An 18,687-nucleotide genomic window follows, 5' to 3' on the forward strand; every position below is an offset into this window, starting at 1 on the left:
TCTTCCAAGTCTCGTTGACTATTGGGTGGTCTGTAATACAATCCCACTAATGTGGCCATACCTTTCCTGTTTCTCAGCTCCACCCATAAGGACTCAGTAGACAAGCCCTCTAATCTGTCCTGCCTGAGCACTGCTGTAATATTTTCCCTAACAAGCAATGCCACTCCCCCACCTTTCATTCCTCTGCCTCGATCACATCTGAAACATTGGAACCCTGGAATATTAAGCTGCCAGTCCTACCCCTCCTGTAGCCAAGTTTCACTAATTGCTACAACATCATAATTCCACGTGTCAATCCACGCCCTCAACTCATCCGCCTTCCCCGCAATACTCCTAGCATTGAAATATATACACCTCAGAGGATTTTTACCATCACTCACAACCTGTCTATCAGCGGATTTGATGAAAGACTGAATCGACTAGGCTTATACTCGCTGGAATTTAGAAGATTGAGGGGGGATCTTATTGAAACGTATAAAATTCTAAAGGGATTGGACAGGCTAGATGCAGGAAGATTGTTCCCGATGTTGGAGAAGTCCAGAACGAGGGGTCACAGTTTGAGGATAAAGGGGAAGCCTTTTAGGATCAAGATGAGGAAAAACTTCTTCACACAGAGAGTGGTGAATCTGTGGAATTCTCTGCCACAGGAAACAGTTGACGCCAGTTGATTGGCTATACTTAAGAGGGAGTTAGATATGGCCCTTGTGGCTAAAGGGATCGGGGGTATGGAGAGAAGGCAGGTGCAGGGTTCTGAGTTGGATGATCAGCCATGATTGTACTGAATGGCGGTGAAGGCTCGAAGGGCCGAATGGCCTACTCCTGCACCTATTTTCTATGTTTCTATGTTTCTATTGTGTACAGTTTTAGTCTCCAAATTTGAGGAAGGACATTCTTGCTACTGTGGAAATGCAACGGATGTTCACAAGGTTAATTCCCGGGATGGCGGGACTGTCATATGTTGAAAGGTTGGAGCGACTGGGCTTGTATACACTGGAATTTAGAAGGATGAGAGGGGATCTGATTGAAACATACTCCCTGCTCTCAAATGCATCTCCCCCATTTCACGCACATCTGCTCTCACTCCATCCTCCCGCCACCCCACTAGGAATAGGGTTCCCTTTGTCCTCACCTACCAAACCACCAGCCTCTGGATCCAACATATAATTCTCTGTAATTTCCGCCACCTTCAATGGGATCCCACCACCTAACACATCTTTCCCTCCCCCCTTCTCTCTGCTTTCCGCAGGGATTTCTCCCTACGCGACTCCCTTGTCCATTCGTCCCCCCCATCCCTCCCCACTGATCTTCCTCCTGGCACTTATCCTTGTAAGCGGAACAAGTGCTACACATGCTCTTACACTTCCTCCCTCACCACCATTCAGGGCCCCAGACAGTCCTTCCAGTTGAGGAGACATTTCACCTGTGAGTCGGCTGGGGTGATATACTGCGTCCGGTGCTCCTGATGTGGCCTTCTATATATTGGCGAGACCCGATGCAGACTGGGAGATCATTTTGCTGAACACCTACGCTCTGTCCACCAGAGAAAGCAGGATCTCCCAGTAGCCATACATTTTAATTCCACGTCCCATTCCCATTCTGACATGTCTATCCACGGCCTCCTCCACTGTAAAGATGAAGCCACACTCAGGTTGGAGGAATAACACCTTATATTCCATCTGGGTAGCCTCCAACTTGATAGCATGAAACATAGAAACATAGAAACATAGAATATAGGTGCAGGAGTAGGCTATTTGGCCCTTGGAGCCTTCACTGCCATTCAGTACAATCATGGCTGATCATCCAGCTCAGAACCCTGTACCTGCCTTCTCTCTGTACCCACTGATCCCTTTAGCCACAAGGGCCATATCTAACTCCCTCTTAAATATAGCCAATGAACTGGCCTCAACTGTTTCCTGTGGCAGAGAATTCCTCAGATTCACCACTCCCTGTGTGATGAAGTTTTTCCTCATCTTGTTCCTAAAAGGCTTCCCCTTTATCCTTAAACTGTGACCCCTCATGCTGGACTTCCCCAACATCGGGAACAATCTTCCTGCATCTAGCCTGTCCAATCCCTTTAGAATTTTATATGTTTCAATAAGATCCCCCCTCAATCTTCTAAATTCCAGAGAGTATAAGCCTAGCCGATCCAGTCTTTCTTCATATGAAAGTCCTGCCATCCCAGGAATCAATCTGGTGAACCTTCTTTGTACTCCCTCTATGGCAAGAATGTCTTTCCTCAGATTAGGGGACCAAAACTGCACACAATACTCTAGGTGTGGTCTCACCAAGACATTGTACAATTGCAGTAGTACCTCCCTGCTCCTGTACTCGAATCCTTTGCTATGAATGTCAGCATACCATTCGCCTTTTTTCACCACCTGCTCTACCTGCATGCCCACTTTCAATGACTGGTGTACAATGACACCCAGGTCTCGTTACACCTCCCCTTTCCCTCATTGGCCACCATTCAGATAATAATCTGTTTTCCTGTTCTTGCCACCAAAGTGGATAATCTTACATTTATCCACATTAAATTGCATCTGCCATGAATTTGCCCACTCATCTAACTTATCCAAGTCACCCTGCATCCTCTTAGCATCCGCCTCACAGCTAACACTGCCGCCCAGCTTCGTGTCACCAACATTGATTTCTCAAACTTTGCTAATGCCCCACCTCCCCCTCGTACCCCACCCGTTATTTATTTATATACACACATTCTTTTTCTCTCTCTCCTTTTTCTCCCTCTGTCCCTCTCACTATGCTCCTTGCCCATCCTCTGAGCTTTTCCCCCCTCCCCCTTTTCTTTCTCCCTAGGCCTCCTGTCCCATGATCCTCTCATATCCCTTTTGCCAATCAACTATCCAGCTCTTGGCTCCATCCCTCACCCTCCTGCCTTGTCCTATCATTTCGGATCTCCCCCTCCCCTCCCACTTTCAAATCTCTTACTAGCTCTTCTTTCAGTTAGTCCTGACGAAGGGTCTTGGCCCGAAACATTGACTGTACCTCTTCCTAGAGATGCTGCCTGGCCTGCTGCGTTCACCAGCAACTTTTATGTGTGTTGCTTGAAATTCCAGCATCTGCAGATTTCCTCATGTTTGCGAGGTTATTCAGAGATTGGACACGATAGAGGCAGGAGTTGGGGGTGTCCAGAACCAGAGGCCACAATTTGAGAATAAGGGGTAGGCCATTTAGAATGGCGTCGAGGAAAAACTTTTTCACACAGAGAGTTGTGGATCTGTGGAATGCTCTGCCTCAGAAGGCAGTGGAGGCCAATTCGCTGGATGCTTTCAAGAAAGAGTTAGATAGAGCTCTTAATGATAGTGGAGTCAAGGGATATGGGGAGAAGGCAGGAACGGGATACTGATTGTGGATGATCAGCCATGATCACAGTGAGTGTTGGTACTGGCTCGAAGGGCCAAATGGCCTACTCCTGCACCTATTGTCTATTGTCTATAAAACCTCCATCCTGCACCTAACCTGTTGAGTCCTTCAAGGACTTTGCAAATTTAAATACAATCTCCCCTCATGCTTCGAAGCTCTAATGAATACAGTTCCAATCTACTCAGTCTCTCCTTATACATCAAACCCACCATTTCTTGAGGCAGTTTAGATAATTGTTACTGTACTCCCACAGTGGCAAGCACAACCATTCTTCAGGAAGAAGACCAAAACTACACATGAAACTCCTGGCATGATCTCACCATGTACCTATTCAATTGTGACAAGACTTTCTTATTCCTCTAAATCAAACCCTTTCATAAAAAGGCTTCCAACTGCCCTCCTGTTGCACCTGCATGTTGGCCTCTAGTCACATACAAATGTAAACCTCAATCCCTCTGAATATTAGCACCACCTAACTTCTTAGTATTTAACAAATAATCTCAAAATGCCGGCCAGTTTAGCGAACAGAGCGGTGGACACCCCTGCTGAAATCCGGAGGAAAACACACAGAGGATGCAGAAGGGGATCACAAAGTCACGGAAAGACGACCAGGTCGAGACAACAGAGACTTATGGAGAAGAGGAGTTCAGTAGGTAACACTGTTCGGCTGACCGGAAGTGCACTGAGAGCAGTAAGCGTAAAGGAGTTGGGTGCTTACTGATCTGGTGCAATCCGGGTCATACTACGATCGAGGAACGTGTTTGTAGACCGGATATTGAACTTTTTACTGTTGGACTTCGGCCACATTCCACCGTGATACAACACTTGGTGGCATGGGAGGTCATTCCTGCCTGTGGCCATCGAACGTGCAGCTCCTCACGTGGAGTGTCAGACACCCTGAGAAAATAGACTGGTTCTGGACTTATTTTCCATTTGGCATAGTTTGCATTTTTTTGTTTGGTTGTTTGTGGTTTTTGTATTGCTATTTACGCTGTATTCTTGGTTGGTGCGGCTGTAACGAAACCAAATTTCCTTCCGGATTAATAAAGTATATCTATCTATCTATCTAAAAAAGAGGACAATTTAACAGTTTTCACTATTATTCCATCTGCTGTGTATTCCTCCTGTGCTAATGCCCTTGAAGCCTCTTTACATAATAAGTATCCAACCTAGTTTGGAAATACAATATAAAGTCTCCTCAGCCAAATCATTGTGATGGACTGCGTGTAGTTGCAGACTGTGCATTGATCACTGTTGTAATCCACCAGGCATGCCTGCCACTCAGAGAAGTATCTGTTTATTTCCACTCTTTGCATTATGTCTCAAAAATAATTCTAAATTCATCACAGTACATTAACCCCAATTCCATGTTTTCCAACTTTGTAAATCAACCCCTTGTGTGTAACCTTTTCAATTTTTTGGGGGGAATTCCAAATGCACCACATCCACAATATTTCCTGTCATTTGTTTTTCCTATGCTATCCTGGAAGGACTCTAACAGAATGATCAAATGTAAATCCATGTCAGATCTACTCCTCTAATCCCAAAACGGGCTGTTTTCAGCCTTCAGCCTCCAGCGGATTTGTGGATTTGCAGACATTGGGCCCTCAACCAAGTTTGTCATTTTAGGATTTTGTGCTGTAAAGGAATGCATTTTTCTGCAAATTGTGCTTCTTTTAAAACAAATGCAATCTATTCCCTGGTCCACTGCCATACTTTCCCTACCTTTTTAGATTTAAGACCCTAGTCTCACATTGATTTGCATCACTTTTAGACCTCGTCCAAAATTTCATATTATTGTGGTTATTCTTCCCCAAAGATCTGTTACCCATTCTCTTCCACGACCCAGGTCATGCTCTCTTCTTTCTGTTGTCATCTGGAAGAAGGAGCCTTAGGACTCACACCACCAGGTTCAGGAACAGTTGTTACCTCTCATCCATCAGGCCCTTGAACCAAAAGGGATAACTTCACTTGCTCCATCATTGAACTGTTCCCACAACCAATGGACTCACCTTCAAAGACTCCTCATCTCATGTTCTCGATATTTATTGCTTATTTATTCACTATTATTATTCTTTCTTTCTTTTTTTATTTACAGAATTTGTTGAACACCCAGTTGGTGTGGTCTTTCTTTGATTCTACAATGGTTATTATTCTGTTATGGATTTATTGAGTATGCCCACCAGAAAGTGAATCTCAGAGTTGCATATGGTGATTACATATTTACTTTGACCTCATAAATCTTTTTACGATTGAGTTTTAACATCGTAAATCAGCGGTTGTTTGCTGTGTCTCCCCCTCTCACTGTGAAACGGGGACATCTCTTTTTCCCCTATTAGGGACAGAGAGAGCCTGTGGTATGTTGAATTATTGGGTAGTTTTTGGGGTACTGCAGATCTGTGTCTTTATTGATGCTTTGCTGCATGCTTGAGTGCTCAGTGAAGGGTGCTGGTGCTTTTTTGCTGGTGGAGTTGGGGGGTCATTGCCTTGCTGCTGCTTGTGCGTGGGAGGGGGGAGTTGGGGGGGAGCTTTTAGGGTTCTGTGTTTTAACTGTCATTCATTCTTTGGTGCACTCCTCTGTTTTCATGGATGTCCGCAAAGAAAAAGAATTTCAGGATGTATATTGTATACATTTTTCTGACATTAAATGCACCTATTGAAACCTTTTCCCAACTTTTCTCACCTGCCCATTGCCTCTTTCTGGTGTCTCTCTTCCTTCCCTTTCTTTCATAGGCCACTCATCCCTCCAATTAGATTCCTCCTTCTTCAGCCCTTTACCTCTTCCACCTATCACCTTCCAGTTTCTTACTTTAGCCACCCCACCCCACCCCCATTTTCCCAATCACCTGGTTTCACGTCACCTGCCAGCTTGTACTCCTTCCCCCACCCCCATATGTTCTTATTCTGGTGCTTTTCCTCTTCTTTTCCAATTCTAATGAAGGGCCTTAGCCCAAAACTTCAACTATTTATTCCCTCCAAAGATGCTGCCTGACCCGCTAAATTCCTCCAGAGTTTCCCATGATTACTGCATTGTCCTTACTACATGCACCTCTAATTTTCTATGCAATGCCGATATTGCAACTGCTACTTCATGGGTCAGAAATAGATTTTTACCTTTTTTTCTGCTGTTTGCTATCCCATAGCTTGACCCAGGTTAATTCTAAATCGAATCACGAGCTGTCATGCAAAGATCAATTCTCAACACTTCACTAATCCCCTCCCTTCCTAGTAGTGTTGCTCCACTCTGCCTGTTAGATTTGAGGACTTCAGTGTAGGATTAAGAGGACTGGTCTCTAGAAAAATGAAAGACAATCTTGAGCTAGATTCTGTGAAGAAGTTTCCCCCGTGGTATAATCTAGAACTGTATAGAATAGTTTCAGAACAAGGGGTGACGGTAGCCAGAATATATTTCCTCTACCAGATTGTAAGTATTTTTGTATCCATTAATCTGTACACTTTACTATTGGAGACCGAATCTTCAAGCGGGAGGAGTTTAGACTAGATCAGTACTGTGGGCGGGAAAGCCTTGAACGACAATAAAATCGCCCCTCTTTCACTTCTTTGAGCCAAGATTCAAAGTTGGTCAGGGTGCCTCGGGTCTGATTTCAGGACTAGGACAATGGCTTGGCACGTATATCTGAGCGCTGTTGTTCCCAGACTCGTTTTTATCTTTCACGTCTTTATCGCAGTTTGGCGGGTGGCTGGAGTAATGAATGACCCTATGTACTGGCTTCTGCTGCTTTTGACTTTACTGATCTTTGTAGAAATGATAGTGACCATCGTCATCCAGAAAGGATCCGATTACAAAGGGTAAGAACGCTTCTTAGTTCAACATGTGAATATTTTATTGAAATATTGGGCAAAAGAGCCAATTTCTCTCATTTCTGCAAGCTTGTAACAAGGAGGTTATTGTTTTTAGGTTAAAAAAAACACTCAGCTTTTAGTTGGTCGGTATCCTAGGCTGAAAATTTAACCGGAAACTCCAGCCAGAGAGTTGCTACACAAGAACTTTATGTACTTGAACGCTTTTTGCATTTTGCTTTGACTGAAAATTGCGAAGACAGTTCGAAGTGTGGGCGTTCGAAGTTGATTTGAAGCGACGATCGTTTTCTTTCATCGTTACTGCACAAACACAACATGATGAAACCAACAGATTTTCTGTACGAGGAGTCAGTGTACACGGAGTTGAGGGCAATGCAAAAGTGATGCGATTTTACCGCGTCTTTAATGCTGCAGTTTTCCCTATGTTTTAACACAAAGAGAAATTAACCCCCCCCCCCAAAAAAGCGAAATCACTTAGCAAGTCAGGTAGAAGAGCCTTGCCAACACTGAAACACAGTAAATCGTTTTATTTCTTTCCACAGATGCTGACCGTTTCATATATATATATATATATATATATATTCATTTTTATTTTAGTTTTCTGGCAACTTTTTTTTGCATTCTCCTACGGGTGAGAGAAGGAATTGCGGATGCATTTGTGTGAAAAGACTTGGCACTTTGCAATGCGATGTTAAAGAAAGACTGCCTCACCCTCATTCCAGATACCGAGGATACATAATGAAGAGGATTTTCATGGACTTTATTTGTATTCTGAAGTATAACTAGAAAACGCAAAAATACAAGGAGGAAGGAGGATGAGAAGTGACTTGATAGATGATAAAACGCAAAGATTGAGTGAATAGCCAGAGGTTTTTGCCCAGAGCAGAATGGTTAATATGAGGGAGCATAACTTTAAGTGATTGGAAGAAAGTATAGGGGGGATGTCAGAGGTAAGTTATTTGCACAGAGATTGGAGAGTGTGTGGAACACTGTGCCAGGTGGGCTGGTAGAGGCAAACACATTAGGGATTTAGAGAAACTCTTAGATGGGCACATGGAAGATAGGACAATGGAGGGCGAGTAGAAAGGGCGGGTTAGATTGATCTTAGAGTAGGTAAAATGTCACCATATCGTCGTGGACCAAAGGGTGTGTACTGTGCTATAATGTTCTATGTACAGTTACAGAGGAGAATGTTTCAACTCAGATAGTTTTCGTAAGTTATTTCCTAAATCTGATCAAAAATAAAAGATTGACTGAAACTAGATGTAACTGGTTGAGTACCGTCGGGGATAGTTCTTGGCCATCGGATGCTTGATACTTGCCCTAATGATAAACACAAAATAATCTGCAGATGCTGTAAAAGATCAAAGCAACACTTTCAGGACACTGGATAAACTCAGCAGGTCGGGCAGCATCAGTCAGAAACGATGAGTCGACGTTTTGGGGCCAGAACCCTTCGTCAGGTCTGAAGAATGAAAGATGGGGAAGGATTTGAAGAATGCTTGTAGCGTCAGTTGAAAGACCAGTAATTTGAAAGACAAAGGGGTGGGGGAGGGGAAGCATCGACATCATAGCCCTGAAAACAATGGGTGGTAGAAGAAGGAGGCGGAACCATGAGGGAGCTGGGTAGAGTGAAATAGGGATAGAGGAAGGGAGGGGGAGGGAATTAACGGAAGTTGGAGAATTCTATGTTCATACCAAGGGGCTGGAGACTACCTAGATGAGGTGTTGCTCCTCCAACCTGAGTTTAGCCTCATCATGGCAGTAGAGGAGGCCATGTATGGACATACCTGAATGGGAATGGGAAGTAGAGTTGAAGTGGGTGGCTACCGGGAGATCCTGTCTGTTGTGGTGGACGGAGTGGAGGTGCTCAACAAAGCGGTCCCCCAATCTGCGTCAGGTTTCACCGATGTAGTGGAGGCCACACAGGGAGCACCGGATGCAATAGATGACCCCAACAGACTCACAAGTGAAGTGTTGTCTCACCTCGAAGGACTGTTTGGGGCCCTGAATGGTTGCAAAAGATGAGGTGTAGGGACAGGTGTAGCACTTACGCTTACAGGGATAAGTGCCGGGTGAGATATCAGTGGGGATGGACGTGCGGATAAGGGAGTCGCGGAGGGACCGATCCCTGCAGAAAGCAGAGAGGGGTGGAGAGGGAAAGATGTGCTTAGTGGTGGGGTCCTGTTGAAGGTGGTGGAAGTTGCGGAGGATAATGTGCTGGATCCGGAGGCTGGTGGGGTGGTAGGTGAGGACAAGGGGAACTCTGTCCCTGTTGCGGTTGCGGGAGGATGGGGTGAGGGCCGAAGTGCGGGAAATGGAGGAGATGCAGGTGAGGGCATCATTGATGATGGTAGAACGGAAACCATGATCCTTAAAGAAAGAGGACATTTGAGATGTTCTGGAATGGAAAGCCTCATCCTGGGAGCAGATGTGGCAGAGACGGAGGAACTGGGAATAGGGAATGGCGTTTTTGCATGTGGCGGGGTGGGAAGAGGTATAGTCGAGGTAGTTATGAGAGTCAGTGGGCTTGTAGAAGATGTCAGTGGACAGTCTGTCTCCAGAGATGGAGACCGAGACATCGAGAAAGGGGAGAGAAGTGTCCGAGATAGACCAAGTGAATTTGAGGGCTGGGTAGAAGTTTGAAGTAAAGTCAATGAAATAGACGAGCTCAGCATGGGTGCAGGAAGCAGCACCAGTGTAGTCGTCAATGTAGTGAAGGAAAAGTTGGGGAGCAGTACCAGAATAGGTTTGGAGCACAGACTGTTCCACATAACCAATGAAGAGGCAAGCATAGCTGGGTCCCATGTGGGTTGCCGTAAAGACTTGCCCTAATGACCTGGCAGATGATGAATGCAAGATTTACTGTGTTTACATGTTAGTTGATGAAACAAAACAGGCAGTGTGGTGCTTAATTGACTGAGAATCTAGCAAATGGAGCTTAACATGGGGAACTGAGAGGTCACAAACAAGAGAAAATCTGCAGATGCTGGAAATCCGAGTAACACACAAAATGCTAGAGAAACTCAGCAGGCCAGGCAGCATCTATGGGGAAAAAATACAGGCAACGTTTCGGGTAGGTACCCTTTGGCAGGGCTGGAGAAAAAGAAGCTGCGGAGTAGATTTAAATAGGTGGTGGTAGTGGCGGGGGGTGGGTAGAGTGAAACACCAGGTGATAAGTGAAACCTGGAGGGGGAGGGATGAAGTAAAGAGCTGGGAAGTTGTTTGGTGAAAGAGACAGAAGGCCATGGAAGAAAGAAAAAGGGGGGAGAAACACCAGAGGGAGGGGATGGGTGGGCAAGGAGATAAGATGAGAGAGGGAGAAAGGGATGGGAAATGGTAAAGGGGGAGTGGGGGTAGGGGTGTTAGTTAGTTTGAGAAATCGATGTTCATGCCATCAGGTTGGAGGCTGCTCAAACGGAATATAAGGTGTTGTTCCTCCAACCCAAGTGTGGCATCATCACGGCAGTGGAGGAGGCCATGGATGGACATATCGGAATGGGAAGTGGAATTAAAATGGGTGGCCATTGGGAGATCTTGCTTGTTCTGGTGGACGGAGCGTTTTCTCCAAACATGCCTTGGCTCACTGTGGACAAAATTCAGCGTCAGAAGTTTGCAAAGGAACATCTAAACAAGCCTGATGCATTTTGGAAACAAGTCCTGTGGATTGATGAAGTTAAAATAGAACTTCTTGGCCACAATGAGCAAAGGTATGTTTGGAGAAAAAAGGGTGCAGAATTTCATGAAAAGAACCCCTCTCCAACTGTTAAGCACGGGGGTGGATCGATCATGCTTTGGGCTTGTGTTGCAGCCAGTGGCATGGGGAACATTTCACTGGTAGAGGGAAGAATGAATTCAATTAAATACCAGCAAATTCTGGAAACAAACATCACACCATCTGTAAAAAAGCTGAAGATGAAAAGAGGATGGCTTCTACAACAGGATAATGATCCTAAACACACCTCAAAATCCACAATGGACTACCTCAAGAGGTGCAAGCTGAAGGTTTTGCCATGGCCCTCACAGTCCCCCAACCTAAACATCATCGAAAATCTGTGGATAGACCTCAAAAGAGCAGTGTATGCAAGACGGCCCAAGAATCTCACAGAACTAGGAGCCTTTTGCAAGGAAGAATGGGTGAAAATCCCCCAAACAAGAATTGAAAGACTCTTAGCTGGCTACAAAAAGCGTTTACAAGCTGTGATACTTGCCAAAGGGGGTGTTACTAAGTACTGACAATGCAGGGTGCCCAAACTTTTGCTTCGGGCCCTTTTCCTTTTTTGTTATTTTGAAACTGTAAAAGAAGGAAATAAAAAAGTGATCTTGCTTAAAATATAAAGAAATGTTTCATCCTTAACTTTAATGCCTTTTGGAAATCAGGTTATCTTTTACTCGCTTAGCTATTCACAGTAACAGAAATTTTGACCAGGGGTGCCCAAACTTCTGCATACCACTGTATATTTAATGTGGAGATAGATAAACATTTAAAAAATCAAGGAATTGTGTGGCCAGGAGAACAGCACAGACCACCCATGACCATATTGAATGATGAGTAAACTTGAGAGGCCACATAACCTCTCTTCTTCTTGCTCCTATGTTCTTGAGAATTCAATCTGTTTTATATTTGAGGAAGAGCATTTCTAGCAGTATGTTCCTTTAAAATCTGGCTTATATTTTCTTGGGTATGGAAACTTGAAGACATATTCAAATTGAAATTCTTGAAAGTCTGTCTTACTTGGAGAAAGCCATTTTGTCTTTTGCTGGAGTCAGAGACAATATTAAAATTAAAGTTATAAAAGTTTGGAGTGAAATCAGTAAGCAATTTTTCCACATATATGGCAATAGAAATGAAGAACCCTGGGCTCAAAATGCTTTGGACTCTGTCTACCCTTTGAAAATTCCATGAGCAGGTCAACAGGATATTTTTCCTCTTTAAAGATATTAAGGGATGTGGATCATAAGCAGAAAATTGTAAGTTGAAGCAGACACAGCCATGAATATCACCCTGGTCCTCATCCTGAACAAGTTTTCCTTTGGCTCCTTCCACTTTCTTCAAACCTGGGGAGTAGTCATGGGCACTCTCACGGGCCTGAGCTGTGCCTGCCTCTTCGTTGCCTATGTAGCACAGTCTATGTTTGAAGCCTTCCCCGATTGTACTCCCCAACTCTCTCCACTACATTGAAAACTGCACTGGCTCATGCACCCATGCTGAGCTCATCAATTTCATCAATTTTGCCTGTAACTTCCACCCTGCCCTTAAGTTCACTTGGGTCATCTCTGACACCTCCCTCCCCTTTCTTGATCCCCCTGTCTCCATCTCTGGAGACAAACTGTCAACCAACATCTTTTATAAATCTACTGATTCCCAGTTATCTCAACAATACCTCTTCCCACCCTGTCTCCTGTAAAAATGCTATTTTCTTTACTCAGTTTCTTCACCTCTATCACACCTGTTCTCAGGATATGGTTTTCCATGCCAGGACATCATGTCCTCCTTCTTTAGAATGGGGTTTCCCTCACTCTTCTATTGATGTTGCCCTCACCCACATCTCCTCCATTTCCTGTATATCCGCACTTACCCCATCTTCCCACTGTCTTAATAGTGAGAGTGTTCTCTTGTCCTTACCTACCACCACATCAGCCACTGCATGCACCACATTATCCTCCACAGCTTCCCCATTTCCAAAGGGGCCCCACCACTGAACATATCTTCACCTCCCCCCCCCGCCACTTTCCAAAGGGATTGCTCCCTCCATGATTCCCTTGTCCATTCAACCCTCCCCACTAATCCCTCTCCAGGCTATTAACCTGGAGGTGGCCCAAGTGCTACATCTGCCTGTACGCCTCCTCCATCACCTCCATTGAGGGCCCCAAGCAGTCCTTCTAGGTGAGGAACACTTCACCCGCAAATCGTCTGGGGTTGTCTATTGTGTCTGGTGCTCCTGATGCGGCCTCCTCTACATTAGTGTGTCCTGTTGTAAACTGGGGGTCCGCTTTGTCGAGCATCTCTGCACGTTCCACACGAGCTGGACTTCCCAGTGGCTATACATTTTAATTCCCATTCCCATTCCCGTTCCGACATTTCAATCCTCTTGTGTCGAGATGAGGATGGAGGAGCAATATTCCGTCTGGATACCCTCCAACCTGATGGTATAAATATTGATTTCTCCTTCTGGTGAACAAAACTGCCCCTTCCGCCATTCCCCACTCTGACCGTTGACTTCTTCTCACCTGCCTATTGCTTCCCCCAGATCCTCTCCTTCCCATTCTCCTGTTGTCCACCTGACATATTTTCTTCTCCAGCCCTTGACCTTTCCCGCCCACCTAGCTTTCACCTACCACCTTCCAGCCAGCCTGTTTTCCTTCTGCCCCCACCTCCACATTTAATTCAGGTATCTTCCCCCTTCCTTCTCAGTCCTATAGAAGGATCTTGGCCCCAAAATGTTGTCTGTTTACTCTTCTCCATAGATGCTGCCTGACCTGCTGAGTTTCTTCAGCATTTTGTGTGTTACTTTGGATTTCCAGCATCTACAGATTTTCTCGTTCATGAATGTCTGATTAGGGTTGTGAGGTTGAATGGCCTACTTGAGTTTCAGTATTTCAGACTTTGTGCTGTTTCTGTATAAACATTACTTACATTCTTTGAGCAAGGTTCAAAGAAGAATTATTGGCTTACAGAAAAAAACAAAGTTGATTATCTGAAAGCTCTTTTTTAAATTTTGGGATCTGGGTTTTACAAAACAGTGGTGCCAGATAGGGATTAAAACCCACAAATAATGAAAAAAAAACAGTAGTATATTTCCAAGAATATTGTGTAGGATAAGATGGTGGTATTTCTATTAGAGATGGTAACACTGTCATGTGGGGTTGGGTTTTTTTTTTGCCCAGCTGTGAAACTGGTCTGTAGATGCACACAACACCCAATTTGTGCCCTGCATCGTGGTGATTCTTCCTTTAATAGTGTTTTTGTCAAAGACCAACTTTAATACTTGGCTTTTGCGAAAAGTTTAGCAGTGAGGTTGGAGCGGTTATTTATTTGACAGTTTGATGATATGTAGTGTACGCATTTGGTTACAGCAGTTGGATGGAAAAGATAAATAACTTGGGCATTTTAAATGCAAAATAGTTGCAGTAGTGATGGACATATCATTCCACAATTAGAACACATGGTATTAGCAAATACATTTTTGTTTCGAGCAACACCAGAAGGAAATGTTCTATGAAAGTCGAAAAAGACAATATACAATTTTATGTAAAAATTAACTTTAAAAAATGCAGTGTACAAATGAGTTAACTAGTGAAGCAATATGTAGGGCAGAAGATAAGAAAAACTGAGAGGCTGCTCATGGAATCTGCTCCACTAGACAGTGAAGATAAAAAAAACTTCCTGTCCAGCTGTTAACAATGAATCATATAGTTTCAGAGAATCATACTTTGACCATTGGAACTAGTCAATAAACTACAACAGATCTTTTTTTTTAATGTTAAACCCATTGTACCAAAATTGAACAAGTTCCAGAAGAAAAAACAATCTCTTGTAGTTTTATATTTAAAATCAATGAGCTTCCATCTTACTTCACATGTAAGGAGATCATATTCTGAGAGCTAAACATCACTTCTTTGAATGTTTAGTGATTTTTCTTTCTATAAGAATGATCAGACTAATTTGTTTCAGGTGACTGAATGAGTTATAGGAGATGTAGAGAATGGTGAATTAAAATCAGATCCAGAAATAGATGAAATTTTACTCTCCTCAGTGGAATCATTATCAATCACGAGTCAAAGAAGAGAAGGAGAAACTATTTCTTGGCGGGCAGGGGGGGGCGGGAATGGTGGAGTGTAGAACAAGAATATAAAAATTAGAGAAATCTTGCTTAGGAGTTATGTAAATTGTAATTTGCTATACTTAAAAGTTGTTGAGGTTCAAACTGGGTTCAGACTTTTCCTAGTAAAGTTCAAAGTAAAATTTATTATCAGAATCATGTCATCACATACAACCCTGAGATCCTTTTCCCTGTGAGTATCCTCAGCAAACATAAATAGTAATTGTAAACTGTAAATAAAAGAGCAAGAATTAAATTGAATTGAATTAACTTTATTTCTTACATCCTTCATATACATGAGGAGTAAAAATCTTTATGTAACGTATCCATCTAAATGTGCAATATGCAATTTGTAATAAATAATATGTACATCAGAACAGTCAATATAGCATAGAAATACAATTGTATCAGTGTGAATTAATGAGTCCGATGGCCTGTTGGAAGAAGCTGTCCTGGAGCCTGTTGGTCCTGGCTTTTATGCTGCAGTACTATTTCCTGGATAGCTGGGACAGTTTGTGGTTGGGGTGACTCGGGTCCCCAATGATCCTTCAAGCCCTTTTTATACACCTGTCTCTGTAAACATCCTGAATAGTGGGACGTTCATATCTACAGAAGTGCTGGGCTGTCCACACCACTCTCTGCAGAGTCCTGCAGTTGAGGGACGTACAGTTCCCATACCAGGCAGTGATTCAGCTAGTCAGGATGCTCTCAATTGTGCCCCTGTAGAAAGTCCTTTGGATTTGGGTACCCATACCAAACTTCTTCAACCATCTGAAGTGAAAGAGGCGCTGTTGAGCTTTTTTTCGTCACACAGCCAGTATGTACAGGCCACGTGAGAGCCTCAGTTATGTGTATGCTGAGGAACTTCCTCCTGTAATCCACAAGCAGCTCCCTTGTTTTTGCAACATTGAAAGAGAGGTTGTTTTCTTGACACTGTTATGTACCCCGTAACTGGGTTGCCAAACCAGCAGAAATGGATCACTCAGTTGGAGTCTGGATTACTAGAACTAAGAAAGTTTTATTAAAGAAACAAGCAACACAGTACTCTTAATCAAAAGGATAATGAATGCAACAGTTCAGCAATGATAAACATACATGTACACAGAATTCAGATAACAGGATCAATCAAGCTCTATCGTTGTCTAGGGGTAAATGACCAATTTCAAAGTGACACAAAGTCCAGTTCAATTTAGTTCAGTTTGCAGTAATCGTTGCCATGGCGATGGACAGTGGGGGGAGGGGGAGGAGGAGAGCGAAACAAATGAATATTCAAAACAGCTTCCACACACAGACCTTCGCAGTCAGCTTTCGGGCGAGCCCTTTGTGATGTCATCTGAGGTCACTGACCGTGACCCCTCCGTTTTCAGATACGACCGTTTCTCTGCGCTGAACCTGGCACCCAGGCAAGGGTGGACACACACCAGGTTCCCGCCGATCGTGCCTTTCCACCCTGTGCGTTTATGGCCCGGTATTTCCCACCGACTTGTGAGAGGCGCACCGCTTCCAGGGTCTCGTTACTTCGGGTGTCGTGTGTGCTGCCTTAGCGAACCTGTCCCTTTTTATCCCCCTTCTGGGGTATCGCCTGTCCATCACTTCAAACAGTTCAGGGTTCAAAGGGGGAGCCGCTCTAGACAGCTCTCTCTCCTGTCCCTTCATTACACGTCTCCCAAATGCTGCTCCATTGTCTTCCTTATCTCTCTCTCTCCCGAAGAGAGGTGGCAGACCAACTGCTGATCACACAGGACAGCTAACATCTATGTGTATTCTTGTCACACTTGCCCCCTTTAAGGATTTTTACCGGGGGGTAAAAATTACAAACATGAATACATTATTTGATACACACACAAATATACATCTTTATCAGCTATTTGGCTAACACAGCGAGTTTGAAGTTGTCAACACCTTGACAGACAGTCAGCAATCACATTTTCCGTCCCTTTTATATGTGTTATTAATAATCCCTTAGACCAGGCTCCAACTTAGCAAACTTCATAGTGGCCAAAAACACTGGTGAATTGCGATCAATGTAACCTCTCATTTGGTTTTGTCCCGGACTACAATAACAAGGGTCGTCCCATTCTGACTCAGTTTTCTCTCACAAGGGCTTAGTAGGAGGGGGAGGGGTAGTGACCGCAGAGTTATTGCAAAACTTCCTACAGTACCCCACCATCTCCAAGAGCCTTCTGAGGGCCCTCTTGTCTGTCGGGGTTGGCAGGTCAGCGATAGCCTGCACTGTAGCTTGCATCGCTGCCAGCTGCCCCTGTGTCACCACAATTCCCAGGTAAGTGACCTTCGCGTGGCCGAACTCATTTTTTTCAAGGTTCACCTCAAGCTGGCTTCAGACAGCTGTATTAAATTGCCAATACACACCTCTGTGTTCGTCAGCCCTTTAGTCACTGAATTACTCATTCTATATAGATGTTGTTTACTAGGCTGACCTATTGTAACAGACACCACCCAACGTTCCAGTTCTTTGCATCGCCTCGGGACAATCAAACACACGGGTGCGAGTCGTTTAATTACTTCTCCTAAAGAGTCGCTTTGTTCGGGGATTAAGGGAGAGACCTTATCAGCAGACCTGGCCAAAACAATAGCCTTCTCCCATCTGGTCGATACCATACTCATCTTTTCAAAATGGTTTTTTTCTCTTATCGGGGGGACCCTAGCTTCATTGATTTCCATGCTAACACCGACTAGGTTTGTTAGCATATCAAAAGCCTGTGACCGTCTCAGTTCGCGTCGGTCATAATCAATAACATCCTTCCCCCTGGGCAGCCGGTAAACCTCTTTCATGATTCCACCAACTGTTTCCTCCAGTACCGCAAAATGTCCACCGGGGGGTACCTCGTGGGCCAGGTTAAAAACCTCATCCCCATAACTCTTTTGCACCACCCCCCATTCCTCATCTGCGGGTACGGTACTTGGTTTCCCTTTCTTTCTTAGCACTTCCTCCTCCACACAATAGCCTACCAGTTCCCTTGTCAAGTCTGTGTCAGAGAGAGCTGTCTTTGCCAAAACCATCAGACCCTCGTCTCGCTCCTGCGTCTGCACAAATTCTTTCCTGGCTAATGCTACGTCTGTCCCAGCTCCCTCACTACCTCTTGTCTCACTACACTCCTTCTTTTCATTTTCTACCCCCGTCTCGTACAAGACTGTCCCGTGATGAACCTGTGAGTCCATGGGCGAGGCCTCAATGCTGGCAGGCTGACCTGTCAACCTCACGACTGGGAACACGATTCCCCCGGCGACATCATTACCGAGCAAGACTTCCACGCCCTTCATCGGTAATTCGGACCTCACCCCGATCGTGACTAGTCCAGAGACCAGGTTGCTTTGTAAGTGTATCTGGTACAAAGGGACTGACTCTGTCCCTTCCCCAACACCTTTGACCTCTACCTCCCCAGTCTGGGTCTCTGAGCTAAACTCTAATACACTCTTCAATATCAATGACTGACACGCTCCCGTGTCTCTCCAGATACGCACTGGAACTGGTTTTAACCCCTCCTTCACCGACACCAATCCGGCCGAGATAAACCTCTCGCGCCCTTCCTGAACTTTGGCAGACCTGTCCTTCCCTAGCGGTTCGTGTACCAGCTGGATACAGCCAGTCAAAATCGCTGTTTTCCCTTTTCTCGTCTCCTTCTTTGGGGCAAAGCACCTG

The 18,687-nt window shown here is 44.5% G+C and overlaps 1 protein-coding gene across 1 annotated transcript in view; it reads left to right on the top strand.

Annotated features, from left to right (window-relative positions):
* Positions 1 to 6,943: 6,943 nt before the first annotated feature.
* Positions 6,944 to 18,687, top strand: part of tmem26b (transmembrane protein 26b) — a 57,166-nt gene continuing 45,422 nt past the window's right edge. Inside the window, exon 1 of the mRNA XM_072239717.1 lies at positions 6,944 to 7,191. Within this exon, the coding sequence (XP_072095818.1) occupies positions 7,001 to 7,191 (191 nt within the window). The 5' untranslated portion in view covers positions 6,944 to 7,000. The remainder of the gene's footprint in view (positions 7,192 to 18,687) is intronic.

This window comes from Mobula birostris, chromosome 21, assembly GCF_030028105.1.
Source record: "Mobula birostris isolate sMobBir1 chromosome 21, sMobBir1.hap1, whole genome shotgun sequence".
In the NCBI taxonomy this organism is placed as follows: Eukaryota; Metazoa; Chordata; class Chondrichthyes; order Myliobatiformes; family Myliobatidae; genus Mobula; species Mobula birostris.